Here is a 19,492-nt window from a genome sequence, read left to right on the forward strand (position 1 = left end):
AGCAGTTGTGGTGTGGTGTCTTAAACTGCAGTTTAATTAAGTATTTATTATCTTCTTTATCTTTAATGTGTGCGTTATTTAAAAATATTTTTTTATGACTATATTGAGTATATCGGAGTTCTTAGGTTTTCGCGATTGTTACCACAATATGTTGACGAAACGTGGGTTTGTTTGAAAAAACAAATATACGCGATTAAAATCCGGAAAAAGTTTCATTGACTATATTGAGTTTTTAACCGACTACAAAAAAGGTATGTTACGCGATAACTCTGGTATTTGTAAACCGATTTTCATGATTCTTTTTTGTTGGAAAGAGGATACCTCTATAGTGATCCCATTTCATTTTGAAGAAAATCGTCCACCTCTAAGGGTGACTGTTCACGCATGAAGATTCATTTTTATAAATAGCGCCTAAATTTTATTATAAGGTGCAATTATTTTAATGGTTGATTTTGCTATTCTCCAATTCAAGAAGTTTTTCTCTAATATACTTATATACACACATCAAAAGTGTCTAGGGATCAAGTACGTTTAAGAGTATTGCTGCAATTAGGGTTAATTATATTAACTTTTTTGTATCGCTATTGATGCTTTTTAGTGAGTTTTAACATTTAAATAAGGAATATTGTTTAAAATTCCATAATAAGAAGAAAATCGATTGTCAATGTGGTTTTGTATAAAAATGAGTTATAGCGTTTTGACAAAATCATTACAATATCTGCATCGGAACCGAAACAATTTACATTATTATGGAGAGACGACATCATTTAACCCGAGAAGTGATGATGCGAGCCGTCGGAATGTTGGAAGCTGGTTCCAGGCAACGTGCTGTGGCTTTCACTCTTAACACTACACAGAGCGTCATAAGTCGCCTCTGGACGCGCTATCGCATGACGGGCAGCGTGGCCGAGCGACATGGAGGACGATCTCGCATCACGACTCGCAGACAGGACCGGTATATCCAAAATACTGCTCGACGGAATCGTACCATGACCGCCATGATGTTGGTTACGAGGCTCCACAGCTCCTCAGGCTTGCTAATAAGCGATCAAACAATCCGAAATCGTTTACGTGAAGTGGGTCTGCGATCCCGAAGGCCGCTCAGAGTTCCACCTATTGCACCCTGCAATCGCAGGACCCGTTTACAATGGGCTCGCGAACACAGAAACTGGGAGGAAGAAGACTGGCGCTATGTGTGCTTTTCGGATGAATCCCGCTTCGGTATGAGACCGGATACAAGACGTACTCGAGTTTGGAGAACATCTGGACGTCATGAACGTTTGAGATATTGTCAGGAAGTTCATCCATATGGTGGGGGAACAATAATGATATGGGCCGGTATTTGGATCGGCGGAAGAACCGATCTCATTTGGATCAGGGGTAACCTCAATGCTCAAGTTCACGCAGAGAGGATTGTTTCAGATGTTATCATCCCTTTGCGAGGCCAGTTGGGTGATTCATTTCAACTAATGCATGACAACGCACGTCCACACACGGCTAGAGTCGTAACACGCATTCTTGCCGAAGCTCGTATCAACGTTCTGCCGTGGCCTGCTCAATCGCCAGGCCTCAATCCAATTGAGCACGCATGGGATATGCTTCAAAGAAGAGCTGTGCCGAGTATGCATACCGTACATACTCTACAACAATATTTAGACTTGTTACAAAACACATGGGCGGCCATTCCTCAAAGTGATTTTGATGAACTCATCTTAAGCATGCCAAATCGCTGTAATTGTGTGATTCGTGTTAATGGTGGAAATACAGATTATTAATTTTCTTATCTTTACAATAAAAATGAGCAAAATCATCATTTTCGCCATTTTTTTGTCATTTAATTGACGCCGTTAATTTGAGTTTTTTCCCACAATTTGCAAAAACATCAATTTTAGTTTATTTTAATTAAATATAGGGGTAAGCGGTTAAATAAAACATAAGCATTAAAGTAAGAAGTCGTCCTGGAAGACTGGATTTGTTAAATATTGCTTAAATAATTTTTATTTCAAAAATATTCACTTGATCCCTAGACACTTTTGATGTGTGTACTTTGAGTAGTGAGAACGCATTTTTATTATCTCCTGTGTCCAGTCCTGTATAGTGGCGCACTAGGGGATATTTCAATAAAACTTTGCAAATAGACGTAATTCCACGTACTTTTGAGGTCGGTTTTTTTAGTACTCTGTACTGAGATTATTATTATTTATTTAATTCGTGGGCAATAGTAGTTGTTCAGTAAAATTGTTTATCATACTCGAGACTTTTTAGAGTAAAGTCGCTTTGAGTCGAATTTTGGAACTCGAGTTTTATTCAAAACTCGAATTAGGTTTACGACTCAACTTCTTTTCGCTCAACTCGACTCGAACTCGTAGGTTAGGCCACCGAGTCTTGCAAAAATGGGTCGAGTTCATAAATGTGGCCTAGACAATGTGTCTTTTTGTTAGCGATATCGCCAATGGAATGGAAAGACAATGTATGGGATTGACATAAGCGTATGAACTGTCAGTTGATGTAACGTAACGAACGAGATGGGAATGACATAAGCGTATGAAATGTCATTTGATGTAAAGTAACGAACGAGATACGAACGTAATGGAAGCGAATATCGTTACAAAATGTCGCTTCCATTCCGTTCCATCGCAGTATAAATTGAGCCGAAAGGATGACTGTGATTGTAATAATTTTATGTTCTTCCACCAGACACCTTATTCGTAAAAAATACACGGCTTAAAATACTATGAATAAAATTACGGCTAACCTCGAAATTACTAGTATCCGCAAGCATGTAGTGTTTGGCGATGCGGATAACCTCTTCTGATAGCTCAGCTATTTCTGCTCCACAAGATCTGCCTCTGTGAATAGTATAAGCGGTATATGATAGTTTTGCAAGATGATACATAAAAATAACCTGAACACAGAAAATTATGTCAAAACCAGAATGTATACATATAACACATTCTATATCTAGAAATGAAACAATTTTTTCGGATCTAAACCACAAATATATATAAACTTTATAATGTTTGTTGGAATGTAAAACACATTTCTGGCTCTATACAGGTCCCAAGGTCACAGCTGAGAGACTGGACTGTTTGTTAGAAAAAACAAATACATACACGATTCAGAAAAAGAAAAAGTTCCATTGCAAAAACCTAGAAACTAGATTCTATCTCTATTGTATATACACAGTGTACGTACTAGCTTTTAGCACAAATAATGCTTGGCAAGTAAGTCTTCGTTTCATAGTAAACAATAAATTCCAAGACGTAATTAAGTCACATCTCAGTATTTATTTCTAAAAACTTGCGGTTTAAGTATGAGGAAGACCAGCTGTTCAGTGACTGCAAATACTACAAGATACCTACTCATAAAGACTGGAGAAATTCATCTCATGCCAATACTGGGCAAAAACAGGATAAGTAAGCTTCTCGTCTTCTTTTGTGCAGCAATGAATGAACTCATCGCAGTCATCAGCAAACCCATCAGCAATATACACTAGTGAGATGTAGGTTTTTTCACGGCGCCGGACTGGAGTTTTCAATCGCTCACTCAATGGCGTGATTGACGATGAACCTGGTCTTCTGGAATCTACAGATAACATTGTCAATTTAGTAATGCCATAGGAAAAATAAATATGGTTAAGGGCGTCTTCAAATTAGATGCTTATAGATGCAATGAAATGGCACCACTATGGCACAGCAGTCGTGCTACATTACTACTAATATACATACAAATTTTAGAAGAGCAGTTGCAGCACCACCTGTTGTGACATGCATGAGCCACTTTTGCAATCATAGTAAGTGAACTAACAATTACTGAAGCGCCATAGATGCGCCACTGCGTCGCTCCTTTTACGCCTGAAACACTTGTGCGCCTAATTTGAGGGAGGGAGCATTCTACGTGCATAGACTGTCAGAGCCGAAGCAAAAAGCACAAGCTTTTGTGCACTCATTCCACATACATAAAGCTATTCCTTACTAGCTCAGTTAAATGACTTCATGATAAGACACTAGAAATCCAATATGTGAATTAATTATCCATTCGCATCCTATCAAACTTGAAAACAATTTTGAACTTCAGCATAAAATGATAATCTTTATTTTCATAATGTATTCAGAACTTCAAAAGTGGAACAATAAAATATTGGCATTGCTTTGCAGGAATCCATGTCAATAAAAATGGAAGTAAATTACTTTGCAAGTCTGTATATTTTTTCCATGCAGTTAATTTCCCCAGGAAGCCTCATAAAGAGGCAAACGCATGTTGAGTTTATTTTTGGTGGTTATGTTTGGGACAATAGTTATGCATGTGTTATTTACTTTAATAATAACAGAGAGTGGCAAATTGAACCTCTGGCGCGTCCTCCTGATCAACTGTGGTCCATTACGCTTTTACTACCAGTAGCAGTGGCAAACATGAACATTATTTTTGATAATTTTAGATGTTGGCAAACTTGTAAAATTAATTGTAGCAAAAAGTAAAAACAATTATTGAGAATTTTTTCTTGTTTCTCAGAGGGATGTGCAGCAAGTCAAGTGCAAGAAAAAAAAATCAACTGAAGTGCATCTATTTTGCACAATTTGAAAACAATCATTTTAACCTTCAATTGAAGTGAAGTTCTTGCAGAGTAGAAAAAATACTCCCATTTTTATCAAAATTAAGACAGAAAATTGCTTTCATTCCATGTATCAGGCTAAATTTCAGATGATTAGGCTTCTGATTATCTATTTAATGCCTTGTTTCTTGGTAAAATAGAAAATATATCAGCTATTCTATCCTCGGAACAAAAAAGGCACAACTGCTGTGTAAAGTATGCATAGTTGTGCCTTTTTTTGTTACAAGTACAAGTATTGGCTGGTTGATAATAATAATAACATTTCAAAGGGTAGAAGGTCCAACGCCAGATTGCACATTTCACATTTTAATTATTATATTATGCAGTATAGACATCTGTGGCCTGTTTCTTTTCCTTCTCTGTAGCGTTTTATTAAGTTATTAAGTTTTTCTCGTTATTCTTGCAATGTTTCGCGTGACATCGGTCTCAACGGCTTAGTCTGTCTATACCCTATATTTCTTGCGTTAAATAAAAAAAACACGATATACTTTCGTAAATACCAAGATTTATCGGCATCAATAATTCAAAGAATTTATAATAAATAAATTATTGTTCTTTTTCTTTTTACTTATTGGCGGTAAAAGTTACAAGGGCCCTTTGTAGGTTTTCGCCAACATCGAGTTTTCTGTTTAGTAATTTTAGGGGCTTATGCTGGTTCTGCTATTCAACGAGTATTGTGGAAATACTACGTGAGACAGTTTTTAAGCAAATTATTTGTTACTTGAACGATTAGAGACTAATGACTATATTTTTGCTTAAAAACTGCCGTGTGTTATTTATTAGACGCCTATTTATCAAAAAAAGTACTTACGAGTCATGTTGTAGCTCTTTCAATCAGTCTTAAGACACAAACACAAATAATTATGCAATTAAACAAAGTTATCGTTTGTTTCATTGCATAATATTCTCTGTAAATAAATTAGGATAAGAAAAGTTCAATATTTTCGAGCAAGTTTAGATTTCCGACAACTTCAGGAAAATTTCATGGGATTTTAGTCTTTTGACAGTTAAGTTCTTTTTTTGTTTTGTTTCTGGCACTTCGCGGTTTGCGTTTGTGCCACTGCAAAACGGGGAAACTGTGAATAAGTTCCAATAAAGAAAACAGTGGAAAGGAAAAATAATTTGTGAAAAAGGATCAGGGAAGTGCGATTAAGGTTAAATAGGAATACATAAACATAAGAATTATATGACAAACGTAATATATTTATAATTTGATATAATTGAAAGTTATAAACGAAGTGAAACATTTAAAGATAATAGGACTATTAGATGACAAAATAAGCTTTACAGTAGTAGTAAGAGGGAATCCAATGGAGATGAGGACATGGAACAAAAAGGAATTATCGTATAAAGGACAGTTGAGTACAACATGATTTAGCTCACCTATCCACACTCGCAAAGGTTACTCGTGTATGACATGGTTACATGTTAATTGTAGACGTCTATAATTTTAAACTTGGCTAAGTGGGCCGGAGAACACACATGCCCCAGTCTCATGCGAATCAGTACACTTGTGGCCAACTGTCCAAATTTCATTTTGGAAAACCAAGACTTAGTAGAAATAGAGGGCTGTATACTCGCATAAAACGATCCCTTCGTACGGCAGCTAACAGTCCAAAATTCCTGTCAGGAATTCCTGAGAGAAATCGCGGACAATGCACTCAAATCATGACAGTAATTAGTAAAAAATGCTACATCACCGCAATCAATCGCCTCACCCGCCAGTTGGTCTGCACGTTCATTGCCTGGGATGCCGCAATGACTCGGCACCCAACCAAACACTACAGAATAACCTTTTCTTCTACCCTGATAAAGTAAATTTCTAGTTTCTAATATAATGGGGCAAATCAGTTTCGAACTAAACGGAAACTTGGACAATGATTGCGATGCGCTCATAGAGTCGGAAAATATTATACTGTTGTTTAACTTAGTTATTAGAATAACCTTTACACTTTTAAACAAACCAAAACATTCTCCGGTGAATACAGAAGTTTCAGGTGGTAACTTAATCTTTTGGACTATTTTAGATTGCTGATGAACCTTAGAAGTTATTTATATATAAGTTAGAACCTCGTAAGTATAACAAAAAAGAGGATAGTGAGAATACTGATAAGTGGGGGTTTGAAGAGCAAGGTATTTATGAAAACTAAAGACAAGACATGATAGACATTTTCGAATCCAGTATGGAGAAGATGTTATTTCTCGAGAGAGACATTGTAGTTTGTTTATAAGAGGATCATTTGAAAGTTGCAAGAATCGACAGAAATACCTGTCAGACAAAAATTGACGAAGTGGAGGATCTACACACTCGACCTGCAATGCGTTTATGGGGCTAAACTTCATTGCACTTGACAGAATTCCTAATTCAAAGCCTTTGATTGAATATTGTCTAACTTTCCAGATGCCGTAACACTACTTGGCTCCAAAAGAAAGGTGGCGTAGTCCTACACACTCCTTATTAATGCACCCCACCAGACACCAGTAAGAAATTTTAGAATATTTAGGTTGTGAACGTAACCTAAATATTCTAAATTTAGCCGTAATGTAGGTATTCACAGTGAGAAATACCAGTGACTTTAGCGTCCAGTACAATACGTAGAAATTTATTTTGAAGTCTAACTGGAATAGGAATCATAAACAATTTCAAGATCCGGTGGGTAGCACATCCTACAGAACAAGACTATTACACTTTTTCAAGCAGACAGACAAAGTCCATTAGCATCAAACCAAAGTTTAAAAAAATTGAGAGATGACAAAATATTAAAAGCTATAGGAATGTAAGTATCAGATGCGCACAACAGCTGAGTGAAGAATTTCCACTCATTATCCTTCAATGCAGCCTGCCCGGCCGTCCGCCACACGAAGCAGGATTGTGAATGTAGTTGCAGCGTGCACTTGCATAATGTATAGGCCCTTTTAAGTATGGCGCTATTTTAATTCTATACTTATCGACATAGATAAATAAAATTCTTACATCATTGTACTTGGATCAGTTCCAAAGTAAAAAATATGGTATGTCATTGTAAAAACTATGCCACTAGGTATTAATTACGCACTCACAATCTTATACAACTTCAACAAAAAGCGAAAACGTTGGAAACTCGTATAAACTAGGGGACCGCTACCTATATAAAGTTATTAAACTCATGTAGATGTGGTTACTGTGACGTTGAGGTTCATGTTTTTTGTATTATTGATAGATTTGTTCGAAAGAACTGCAGAGTGTGCTGCTCGTAACACTATTTTGTAGCTCATAACTGGCTGAGTGAAGAAATTTTCGTAAGGTTCTCCCGGGTGGCGGCAATAAAAAAGTCGTTTATGCCCAATACTAAGATCTGTAGCAATAGCAAGCACAGAGAAAAATTCGTACCATCTGCTGAACAGTCGGTTCGTAGCTCACTTGATAAAAAAAGCTGTAGTCACGTAGCGGCAATAGACACTGGTTTGAGATCAGTCATCTGGTGATCTGGGGGGGTTGCTTTGTTTGTTCGATTTTTATACCAATAATATTATAAACAAATGTCAGAATCTAGGATACAATGATTTCATTCTGTCCACGCTCTATATAAATCTCATAAAACGTTTCATGTAATCGATCTATTCGTGTGGCTTTATTCCAAAGTGCTCATAATCTATTATGTATTAGGTACTCTAGTACCTATTTGAAATTCGACTAAGTTGGTTCTGTCGCTAAAAAAGAATTAGATATCCACTCAATGCAAATTAAACTGGATGACATGGGGATATTATCCTAATGCCACTCCAACAGAGCTGTAAAAGCTAGTGAACCTATAAAAATAAAATTCCCAACTAACAGTAAATTATTTATTTATCTACACAACTCTAATACATATGCATTCGTATAAGGAAAAATAAAAAGACCGCAGTGTTATGCTTACAGTAATATTTTAATCTTGATTATTTTCGATTTTGGTAATTCAATAACGCATCAGTTACGTATGGCAACACTAATAACCATAGACAAACGATTAATCCACAGAGAGGTGCTTTGACGCGTTTTTGTTGAAAGTTTTGCAGATAGAATCTACGTATAACTAAAAATTGCTTATAGGGGCGCCTTCTCAACTAATTTGTACCAGTGACCACATTCACAGCGGCGGGGATGATTCTGAAACATAATAATTTACCATTTTATTACTAATAACACCTCTGACCATTTGAGGCGATATCACAAATATAAGAAATTTGTATGGAATCAATCCAACATATCAGTGAACCTGATTGACTAAACTGTCGACTGACTTCTTATTAGTAGTGTAGACTGGGCTTTACGTCGTCTGTATTAGCAGTATCTAGTCACTAGTACTATACAGAAGCTACGCTAACACACACCCCACAAAGACACATTATTACTAATTTGTATGGTAGATTTACCTAAGCAGAACGATCAAGAAACTTTATACTATGTGATGGAATTCGAGATCAAAATTGTAAACACATATACAACTGTCACTGTTAAAATGAATTTGAATGTTAATGCAGACTCTACTCTTGCTATTAACAGTATATTTATTTATTCCTTATTCTTCTTATTGAGAAAATGACAAAAACAAAAAAATGAAAAAAAAAACAAACCGGTGTTAAATTTCTTTGGCCTAGTAAGTAGTCACCTCTATGCCCCAATCCGTTGCCTTCAGTAGGTCTTTGCGAGTGAAGTGCAGCTGGTTGGACACAGTGGGCAAGAAAGCAGGTGAGACATACTTTGTATGGGGCATCCGCAAGCACAACGGTTTTGAGTGGAGTTCATTGATATAGCCATATTTCACCATGTTTGTTGTTTTGAAATTCTTTATTAAAAGATTTAACAATGATTATTGTCTACTCGTAGTAACGAAACGCTCAATTACGTCATGTATGGCATAAAAACCATATAAAAAAGGCCGAAGTATCCCCGAAATATTCTTATTGGAATAAATGTAGCACAAGAATAACTTGTTATGACTTTATGTTATTCAATAAATGGGGTGTATAAAATAATGTAAACTATTAATAATATTTTGTTTGTTCATTTTTTAAAGTTTTTCACATTTTCACGATTTTTATATTATTGATAATATTTATTTTTAAATATCATACATTTTGTCTTTCTAAGTTTCGTGAATGCTATATTTTGATATTATCAACTGAAATCTTAGTACACAAGCGTATAAGTCCATTGACCCATAAATTAATTTCTGACTTCGTGAAGATGGCTACCAAGAACGGCCAGTTTACTGTTTACGTGACATTTCCAAGTCTAAATAAAGTATATACATATATATACAAACGGACTAAACAGGAATTCAAAGAAGACCTGTTGGCAGAAAACCTACAAACCACTCAGCCATCAAGGCGTAACATAACAAACTCTCACCTTGTGTACCCAGAGCCAAGTGACAGCTGTGGCGTGCTCCTCGCCTGAAACAATAACCAATAAAAATTTAACAATGTAGTTAAATACACATCACTGTTTGATTTACAATTCATTGACCTGTTCATATAATCGCAAAATTATCGACCCACAATAGGGTACTTGACAATTTATTTTATTGCTTCAATAAGGCCACAAAAATATGCTGAAAATGTATCTAAAACACCAGACATATTAAATGGTAAAATTCAAGTAAGGGCTTCTTCGTCCCTTTTTAGCAAGACTATTATTAGTGTGCAGCTTGTGCGGCACCATTATGGTCATGATATGTATAACAAACAAGTTTCCTCTGCCTGATTGCAACTAACAGGGTCAAAAGCATGTCAAGCTTGACACTTAACATTAAAATTCAAATCTACGTTTTTTTCAAATACTACCAAATGACGGGCCGAACAAGTCGTATGCCTGATGGTAAGCTACACGCCTGGCCATAACAGTTGCAGTGCCACTCGGAGTGATAAATTGCAAAGATCTGAGGGGCACTTGCAAGTATGCCTGTCACACTGAGACATAAGTTGACAAGTTCCACGTGCCTGTAATTTCACCAGCACCCTTACCCTTCCAAACCGGTACGCAGTAATGCTCTCATTACTGCTTGGTGGCAGATGTTTGCAATAAATCGGTATATAGTCCAAAGTGTCGAGTTTAATGTGCTCTCGACTGTACTTTTCAAATAATTTCAATTCTGTGTCCATATTCAACCATCCATTTTCGGCAGATACAAAAAGTCTCCATTTTAATTAAATAATAATTAGCTTACGCAAAGAACTCATTAATTTCATAACAATCTGTTTAAAACAGCAAAAATGACTATTTCCATAAAATTAAAAATGTTATTGTAGTAGCCTGCACAACATTATCAATACAAAACTAATCTATACTAATACTGTAGATGCGAATGTAACTCTGCTTGTTACATTTTCACACCTAAACCGCTGACCTAATATTGATGAATTTTTGTATAGAGATAGGTGGGACCTAGGAGAAGGACATAGGTTACTTTTGTTATAAACATAAACCTTAAGGGGGCAGAAATAGAGGATGAACGTTTATATGGACAACCAATAAAACTCTGAAAATAAGTAGACATGGCAAAAACGGCTGTTTGTCGATAATTAATTTTACTGTTATGCGATTTTTCAACAACTGTTATTGTAAACTATAACAGTTGTAATCAGAAAACCTTTTATTCTGCTGTTATGTAGTTTTGGCATACAATATGGCAATGATAGCGAATGAATATTACTAAATTTCTTACATTTTTCGCAACTTTTCATCTTCTCGCGTAATCCGTAAGTAATTCTTGTTTTTAAGGCAATTTTCGTAACTTTTGTGGTAATCCAACTTTAACTGTTATTGTAAATCCTAAATAGTTTACGAACATACCCAAATTAGACAAAAAAGTAACTTAGATATGGTGCAAACAAGATGAAATCAATCAATTGCAGTAATTATGGCTTGATTTTTCTTGAGCGTACTTTTTTATTTTTAGGATGTAAGCTCATAATTATAATATATTTTACAGTTACAATTTTTAATTAAAAAAAAAAACTTATAAAATGTAAATTTTGTAGACAATAATGTAACTTTTGTAATTTTCGACTCAAGGGCTTGGCAACACCACGGCAACATTGTTATTATAACCTGTTATTTTCGATTTAATCGCGGATAACGGATGACTATCCGCAATTCACACAATGAAATAAAATCTGCTACTGTTATAAAGCTATTGTAGCCATTAACCAATAAACCAAAACAAAATGGATGTTTTCGGCACCAGCCCCCGTAGCATGACTACGCATGATAATCGCGATGCGCGCGATAAAATTGAAATAAGCGGGCGCTATTGGTTATCTAAATTAGATCTGATTGAGATAGCCAATAACGCGCGTTTATTTCAATTTTATCGCGCGCGTCGCGACAATCATGCGTAGCCATGCTATAGAGCAGTTGTATTTACATTGATTGATATTAACTGCCTATCGATATGGAATATTAAAATCGACATTATTCCAATCGCATAAAGCATAAAATCGTGGTTTCAAGTATCTGACTTAATAATAATAAATAAATAAATAACGCACACACTCAACATAGCCTCGCACTAGGGAAACCCTGTGTCGCGGGTGCCATGGACACACACATAGACAACCACAAATTACACCCAAACTCACGAGAGAAATAAATGTAAGGCATACAAACATTTCTCCCGGCCCGGGAATCGATCCTGGGACCTCTGCGTGGCATGGTAACCGTTCGGCCACGGAGGCAGTTGAATATATAATATGTTAATAAGATAACAGATAACAATCAAATATAAAATGAAAAAGAGAACTTTACATTGTGCACTGAAAGACAATAACGGTAAGATTTGCAAATCGTAGCATCGTCCAATCATTTGATTAGCGGTATTGTCTCTCATTGCCTATTGGCTATTGCACACCGGCTTGATCGCACTAAGTAATCACAACAGTAGAATAGCAGCATAACAACAGCAGTATAGACAGTTGTTCGATAATGAGCAGTGATCGGAATTGAGAGAGTTAATTTGGCTAAACTAAAGAACAACGTGGACATTCCCTTCTACAAATTTGGAGATTTCTCCAAACTGATTATATTTGAATATGCGTATTATTTATTGACATCTGAGTATATTGGCGACAAATTATTATTTCCTATTAAGTATTTGCTACAAGTCATTATCTCAAAAAATTATATTATAGATGTGTTTCTGTAGGAACTTACATATTCATATACTTCAGCCATTTAAAGAATAAACATGAGACAACCTATACTTTGGAATTTTCAAAAAAAAACGCATTGATGACGAAATGGGTATGTCCATACCAAGAAAACGTTCATACTTTAGATAGATTAACTCCCTCGATTCCGATAACTGATAATGAGTTATACATTGAGTAAGAATAATGCATTGTTTGCTGTTGTAATAATGACCAAATTACCATCTCCAAAAATTAGTATAGTACAGTAGCTATTCGAAGTACGAATTCTACGCAGACGACGTGGTCGCTGGCACCGGCTATTAAGTACAACATGTTCACTTTCCATTTTGATACATTTAAGGAACTCTAACTCTATTAATAAACCAGAATGTCCGTGCTAAAGGGTTTTTGTCTCACGCCACATAAAACATTATGGAACGATTGATATTGGAACTGATGCAATGAAAACGAATGTAGAAGGAACAGTAAATAAAATTTTATCGTTGCTTCATACAATAATTTAATTGACAATATTTGCTTTATTGAGTATCATTTCATGATGTTTTAAGTATCATGATATTCAAATATTTTTTGTGAAAATTAGTGAACCAGTTTGTTGTTAAGATCCAACAAATGCAAAGAAAAATTTCTTCGATCCAGCTAGACTCAAACCAGCTACTTTTTCGCCAAAACAAATTTATTGCTCTCCCTACTGAGCTACGGCATGAGTTTGCAGACCTTACGAATTTGTTTTTGGAGAGAGTGAAAAACTTGTGAGAAATATATGAAAGGAGAGCGATAGCCCCGGTTTGACGAAAAAGTGGCTGGTTCGAATCCCAATCGAAGGAATTTTTCTATGTGTTTGTTCCATCTTTGCATCAATATACTATTGGCAATGTTAACACCTACCGGTTAGCACTATGGGTGTTAGATGAAAAGATCCCTAGTCAATCAAAGACTATTTTCGGAAATCAAACTTGTCTACCAGTACCATTCTGGGTATCTTTGGTAATGTTCTGGAGCTAATTTCTTAGCTCTAGTACTTATAGTACACGAAAATCCGTAGCTTGCGGCCAGTGCTGTAGGAAGTGTATTCTACAATGTCATGCCAGTCAACATTCAATCTTATACTACTTAGAGGGTCTACGATAGTAACGTCACGCGCTCGTTGTAAGCTACGCGCCCTCTAGCGTTCGGCGCGAACCATCGTCCGCGCGGTTGCGAAGGATTAGCGGCCCACATTCCTCAGGCGGCCTTGAACCCTTCGCTGTTTTAATCAGGGGTGCTGTAAAATTTGCTATACAAAATAGTCAACAATTTCCTCTTTAGTGACAACTAGAGGTGTTGTTTGCTGGCACTCTATTAGTTAACATTGTAGTTTAGAAAAAAACCTTTCTAATCCTATATTTAGCCTCCCTCCATTAACTTTCATGCTCCCCAAAGCGTATAGCAAACCCAGGAGTATGATAAGATTCTTGGAGGAGCTCGAGTGGCATGAGTTGGACACTGTACCTATCACACGCAAAATAAGCGCCTATATGTGGAGTTGCGGACACCAGCCCGTTATACAATACCATACCACCCTATTATTCATTTCATCTTGTTTGTGGCTGGTTTCTATCAATTGCCATTGCTGCAAGTACCTAATCATTACAGTAAAGAACCTGAAAATGTTGGTACGTTTGAGAAAATAAATATATGCGATTTAGATTTGAAATATTATGTGTATTCTTATTAACCTTTCCAATCAAGTTTGGTTCATGGATAACATATTGTGATTGTATGGAATATGTGTTTGTAAACATGATCACATTCAGATATGTTTATTGGATGATTTAAAGAATGTTTGCTAGGTATTTCCTTTCATCATTGGACAATATGGATTACTTACATATGCAACCAACAATGCGGGCATCGAAACAAGAAGGCACAAGTGTAGGTTGTTCACGTGTGCCAGCAGCCTTCTTCAACACCTTCATGTTGAAAGGATCATCGTCTCCAGACTCAAGTGCTAGCAATTCCTTCTTCTCAAGACCGGTTGCATGCTCAAGTGGGTCGGGCATCACTAGGGGTGTTATAAAAGTTACATGAAATCTTTGTGCTACTGTACATTGCTAATGTGTGCAATAAAAAGCTTATTTATTTTATCTTATAGTACAGTGAATTCCCAGTTCAACTGCCTCAACCATTTATTATGATAACAAGTGTACAAAATTATTTCATCCTACATTTGGAATATTAAAACACATATATATGTCAAAACAGCAGTGACAAAGTGTTTGATGGTTAAAATTACGATCTCCAAGCCCAATATCATAAAGCCATAAGGCACAATTTCAAATTATCCCTCTTATTTCTGTACACACTGCTTTTAACTCAGCAATTAATTGGTTACAACACAATTATTTAAAAAAAAATTGATTGTGGCCATAACTGTTTTTAATACTTTTGGAGCTTTTTTTTGGCTAACTCAAAATTGTATTTTATTTTGGAATTCGTTCAAAAATAATACTAGAAATATGTCTAACATATTATATAATGCTTCAGTCAAATTTATGTATTTTTTAAAACATAACAAGTTACAATTGTTTGTTTACTGTTTTGTAGATTGCATTTAAAGTTACATACTATGGTCTTCTTTAGCTGTCAAATTGGGCCTCTTACATTGTAACAACTATAAACAATAACATTGATACAAAAAGATCAATAAAAAAAATTATACAGGGTTTTTCAAAAAAAATTTTTATTTTGTATTTTATTTGAATTTTAATATTAAGTAACTCCTTCAATTGCCTCAATTATGTTAAACATGAACATTTTAAGTCTAATTAAAAATAAATACAGATATTGAATCTCCATGGATTACGTGTGTAACATAATTTACGTTGACATATCCTGTAGATAAAAGGAAAAGCCAGATAAGATTATGTAGTCATCATAACCTATGGGCAACAAGCAAATGTATAAAACACATACAGTATTAAATGGTTTATTAAAATATAATATGTTTATTTAAGATATTTGTGAAAGAACTGAACGGTAATTGACTAGAAAATGAACTAGATATCGTACAAAATTTGCGAAAAACGCAATCGATAAAACGTGCGTGAATGCTTCAATGAATAGAAAATTATTAACATATTCATAGCACCTATGCTACTTATTTGGTGGCACAAATATAAAGGTCTATTATCTCATACATTTTGCAACTAAACATTAAGATTTTGCGGTGCATTTCCCACGATTTACAACTTTTTTGACATTACGTAACGAAATTGTGACAACCACAGTGGTAAATACTATGTAGAAAATTTATATAATTCTTACTTTTGTCGGAATACGCCCGTCGAACGGCGGGCATGACGACAGCCCTGAGAGAATTTACGCGAAGAATTTGCCTACAAAGCGATGCCATTTTCAGTATTTTTCACACTAAATCGCTTCTCACATTAGCAAGTAAAAAACTTTTTTTATTATAGAGGTTAAGTAAAAACCGGAAAACCGATTGTGACAAATTGGCTGTCACATGATTGTCACCTTTTTTTTTAACTGCCAGTTTGTCGAAAGTGATCAAAGACGTAATGAGGTAGAGCCCAAGTGGACATGGCCCCTAGAACGGCTTATTTTTTTCTTTATAGCGGTCACTAGACTTGTGCCAGTGGCAGTTTTATAAGAATAATATAAAAGTCATGGCGATCATCGCCAGTGCCCCGAAACGTAGCGATGGGCGAGTTGAGTTATTAATATCGATTAACTCGAGTTACTCCCACAACGAGTCTACTCGAGCTACTTTTTTATGAACTCGAGCTAGCTCATTTCGGTACCCGCCCCGTCGAGCCAAATACTTCATTCATACCTTTAGTATGTACTACTCATCTATAATTCATAAGCGCACCATCTATTCGTTCCCACTCGGTCGGTTCGGCGACTTTCGAAGCACGCTCGCATCGCGGTCGGCCGCCCGATCGTGCCCAATTCGGTGAATCGTCGCCGTCGGTTCGAGTTTATAGGAATATACACCGCATCGCTCTCGCTGCTCGCGATTCGCGATTGCTCTGTCAGAGACCGAATCGAATCAACTCGAGTAACTCGAGTTGAAAAAAATATAACACGTTCCATCGCGTAAGTGACGGTTGCAGCAAAATTACATAACGTCACGGAGTCACTAGTCATCAAGTTTTTATTTTATGTTTTACATCAACCAGCTTACTGATTGTAAAAGAATCAACTAGACTTAAGGCAAACACAGAAAATAAAAAATATAATATTATTTTGACGCCCATTTATTTTAATTAATATCACATGGAAAAAAATATCATAGTTTGAATTCAGTTATTCTAGAATAGACCTACAATCTTCTATCGATGACATTTTTCATCAAAGAATTTTCTCTTGTATTCATAAGCAGCTGAAATGAACATATACATAATTATTTCAGTTTACAATCGACTAAATTAGTGAAACACTGACATCGCATAGTCTACGAGCCCCTAGGGTACCAAAATCTGCCTGCATTAATGAGGAATAAACGCAGAAAAAATATACATATAAAGGACTATTTTATATTTTTTTTTACTTTTTTTATTTTGGACATCAATTATCTATCTTTAAATTTATTTCTTCTTTCAATCTTTCTAATTGCACTATGTTGTCTAATATTTATCAAAAATTGATATTATATAAATTTCGGGCGACTTTACTCTGGAATATAAAACGATTATAAAAAAGGTTCCCAGGAAGCCAATGACGTTTTATCGAGAAGCTAGAACAAAAATCAATTTATTGATTTTCTTTTCCCGTAATAAATGTTGCTTTAAACTATTTTCGTACTTACTTACTCTTAAAACAAATTGTACTTTTCGACGAATTTTATAAATTTTACTGCCGCACAAGATCATAGCTGTAACGACCCTTGGATGAAATCAATTTCTCGTTCGTCCACTTCTCTGTATGAAACAGCCCTTGAAAGAATTCAGTCGTACATCAATTTCCCCTTCTTCAAGCTGAAAAAGAAAATGCTTACCTGGAACTTAACGCAAAATGCTATTTCAGAACATTTATGTTAAATGTCTGAGTAGTATCGTTACAATTTTTATACATATGGACTCTTTTAAAATTAAAAGAAAAAAAGGTATTTTTTCATGAAGGTGGACAATAAGTTTATTTTACAGTTTATTTACCGGGTCTGCCTGATAAAGTTCCCTGTAACATGATGGTGAAACGCATTCTCGTATACAACGAGTCTTTATCAAACCACTTAAATGGCTACAAGCACTGCTTTGTTCACATGCTGACTCAAATTCTCTGAAAGTCATGTCCTGAAAACATTACATAATGTTTAATTATTATAATTTATATTACATAACATCAACGTTACATACCTATTCAAAACGTAACAGTAGCAGACAGATAAATGTGCATGCATGCGTGTGTGTTTCACAAATCGGTATTTCTATGAAAATAACTGCAATTGCGTAAGTGATACATACGTTTTTCGGTGAATCCTTATACTGATATTCCTTAAAAGAAAATGTCACTGGTGTTTGATCAGCAGCACTTTTGCAAGCTCCGTACAAAGCTAAAATGATATACCAACCAAACAACACAGATACACGGAACATTTTTATTATTACGTATTGCCGTGTCCCGTTCTATACAAATTCTGCGTATGAAAAATCGATAATCTGTAAGCTTGTTGTTGAATGATTGAGAAACATGCGCAGTACAGCTGAGGTCTACAAAATCCAAAGTCAGCGTAGTTATAAATAATAATCAAAAATCGTGATCGTTTACTGTTCAATAAGAACAATTTTATAGTTATGTTTTACATTTGTGAAGTAATATAGTAAATTACGCTCTATTTTTTCCAGTCGATTAAAATATTAATAGATTACCGGTTTTGTTGTGTAGTAACTCTAGAGGTGAATGTACGTTTAGAAACAATGTCCGTTTCTTGGATTCTATTATGAGTCGTTCCGTCGTTTCGAGCAAATCACTTGGCTCCTAAGTCGTATGAAATGCAGACTTAAAAATTGTTTTATTGAAAAAGGCTTAAAAAAAGGTGTCACAGTAAAGTAAAACTATTATTGTTTAATCCTAGGATGGAAAAAAGGATACAGGAAGTATATTCTGAAAACGAGCTTTATACCGTAAATTAAAAAAAACCTTTCACAAAAACATATGTACCAAAATTTCATTACGGGTGGTAATTGGTGGTATTCCAAACCTTATAATAAGAGATTGTTCGAAACGACCAACCTATAACGTTCATCAAACGTTCATCAACATAAAATTTAACTTTTCTAAGGCAAATTTGTATATTTTGCATACTTTCTTATGTTATTTAATAACGATTAATTATTTATAAACTACTGATTTTTAAATAGAATCCTTCACAGAAAGAGTCGAAATTATTATTTTGGTAAACGAAAATCTTCCGAAAAAAATTAAATCAAAATCATAAACTGCGTCTTTTCCGAGTCGAGGCATCTGGCATATAATATTGTGGATGGGCTACCCAACTGGATCGATTCCGATTTGAATTAAAATCAAGGCCTAAATTTCTATTTACTGTGTGGCCCGATTTTCGGACACCCCCTCCTTCCAAACTAGTGAAACATCTAGTGAAGAGTACATATGCATCACTCTGAATCAAAATATTCGCAATCTCGGTGGTCAAAAATTATTTTGTTGTCATTGAATTTTCCAAGGTAAGTGCGAGAGGTA

The 19,492-nt window shown here is 35.3% G+C and overlaps 3 protein-coding genes across 5 annotated transcripts in view; all 3 read right to left on the reverse strand.

Moving 5' to 3' along the window:
- Positions 1–5,598, reverse strand: part of LOC113239756 — a gene marked incomplete at its 3' end in the record, with an annotated part of 9,167 nt that extends 3,569 nt beyond the window's left edge. The window contains exons 1-3 of the mRNA XM_026476858.1: positions 5,424–5,598; positions 3,363–3,585; positions 2,756–2,849 (exon numbers count right to left, since the gene is read on the reverse strand). Of these exons, the coding sequence (XP_026332643.1) occupies positions 2,756–2,849; positions 3,363–3,585; positions 5,424–5,430 (324 nt within the window). The remainder of the gene's footprint in view (positions 1–2,755; positions 2,850–3,362; positions 3,586–5,423) is intronic.
- A 3,074-nt stretch (positions 5,599–8,672) lies between these two features.
- On the reverse strand, positions 8,673–16,245 carry LOC113239797 (cytochrome c oxidase subunit 5B, mitochondrial-like). Its single transcript, XM_026476935.1, has 4 exons — positions 16,094–16,245; positions 14,658–14,831; positions 9,987–10,030; positions 8,673–8,741 (listed from the first exon to the last, which is right to left on the reverse strand). Exons 1-4 carry the CDS (start codon positions 16,179–16,181, stop codon positions 8,679–8,681), a joined length of 369 nt encoding a protein of 122 aa, XP_026332720.1. The 5' UTR covers positions 16,182–16,245; the 3' UTR covers positions 8,673–8,678.
- Positions 16,246–17,061: 816 nt separating this feature from the next.
- Positions 17,062–18,496, reverse strand: LOC113239863. Of its 3 annotated transcripts, none has more exons than XR_003311220.1 (4): positions 18,256–18,496; positions 17,947–18,084; positions 17,605–17,769; positions 17,062–17,174 (listed from the first exon to the last, which is right to left on the reverse strand). XR_003311220.1 is itself a non-coding variant. In XM_026477022.1 (3 exons), the coding sequence occupies exons 1-3, from the start codon at positions 18,385–18,387 to the stop codon at positions 17,689–17,691; spliced, it is 351 nt and encodes a 116-aa protein (XP_026332807.1). In that variant the 5' UTR covers positions 18,388–18,496; the 3' UTR covers positions 17,391–17,688. The 3 variants fall into 3 exon arrangements, 1 of the variants encoding a protein (XP_026332807.1); XR_003311221.1 differs by having other exon boundaries at positions 17,064–17,174; positions 17,601–17,769; XM_026477022.1 differs by lacking the exon at positions 17,062–17,174 and having other exon boundaries at positions 17,391–17,769.
- Positions 18,497–19,492: the final 996 nt, after the last annotated feature.

Source organism: Hyposmocoma kahamanoa, unplaced genomic scaffold (genome assembly GCF_003589595.1).
Source record: "Hyposmocoma kahamanoa isolate Upper Pololo Valley unplaced genomic scaffold, ASM358959v1 116, whole genome shotgun sequence".
Lineage (NCBI taxonomy): Eukaryota > Metazoa > Arthropoda > Insecta > Lepidoptera > Cosmopterigidae > Hyposmocoma > Hyposmocoma kahamanoa.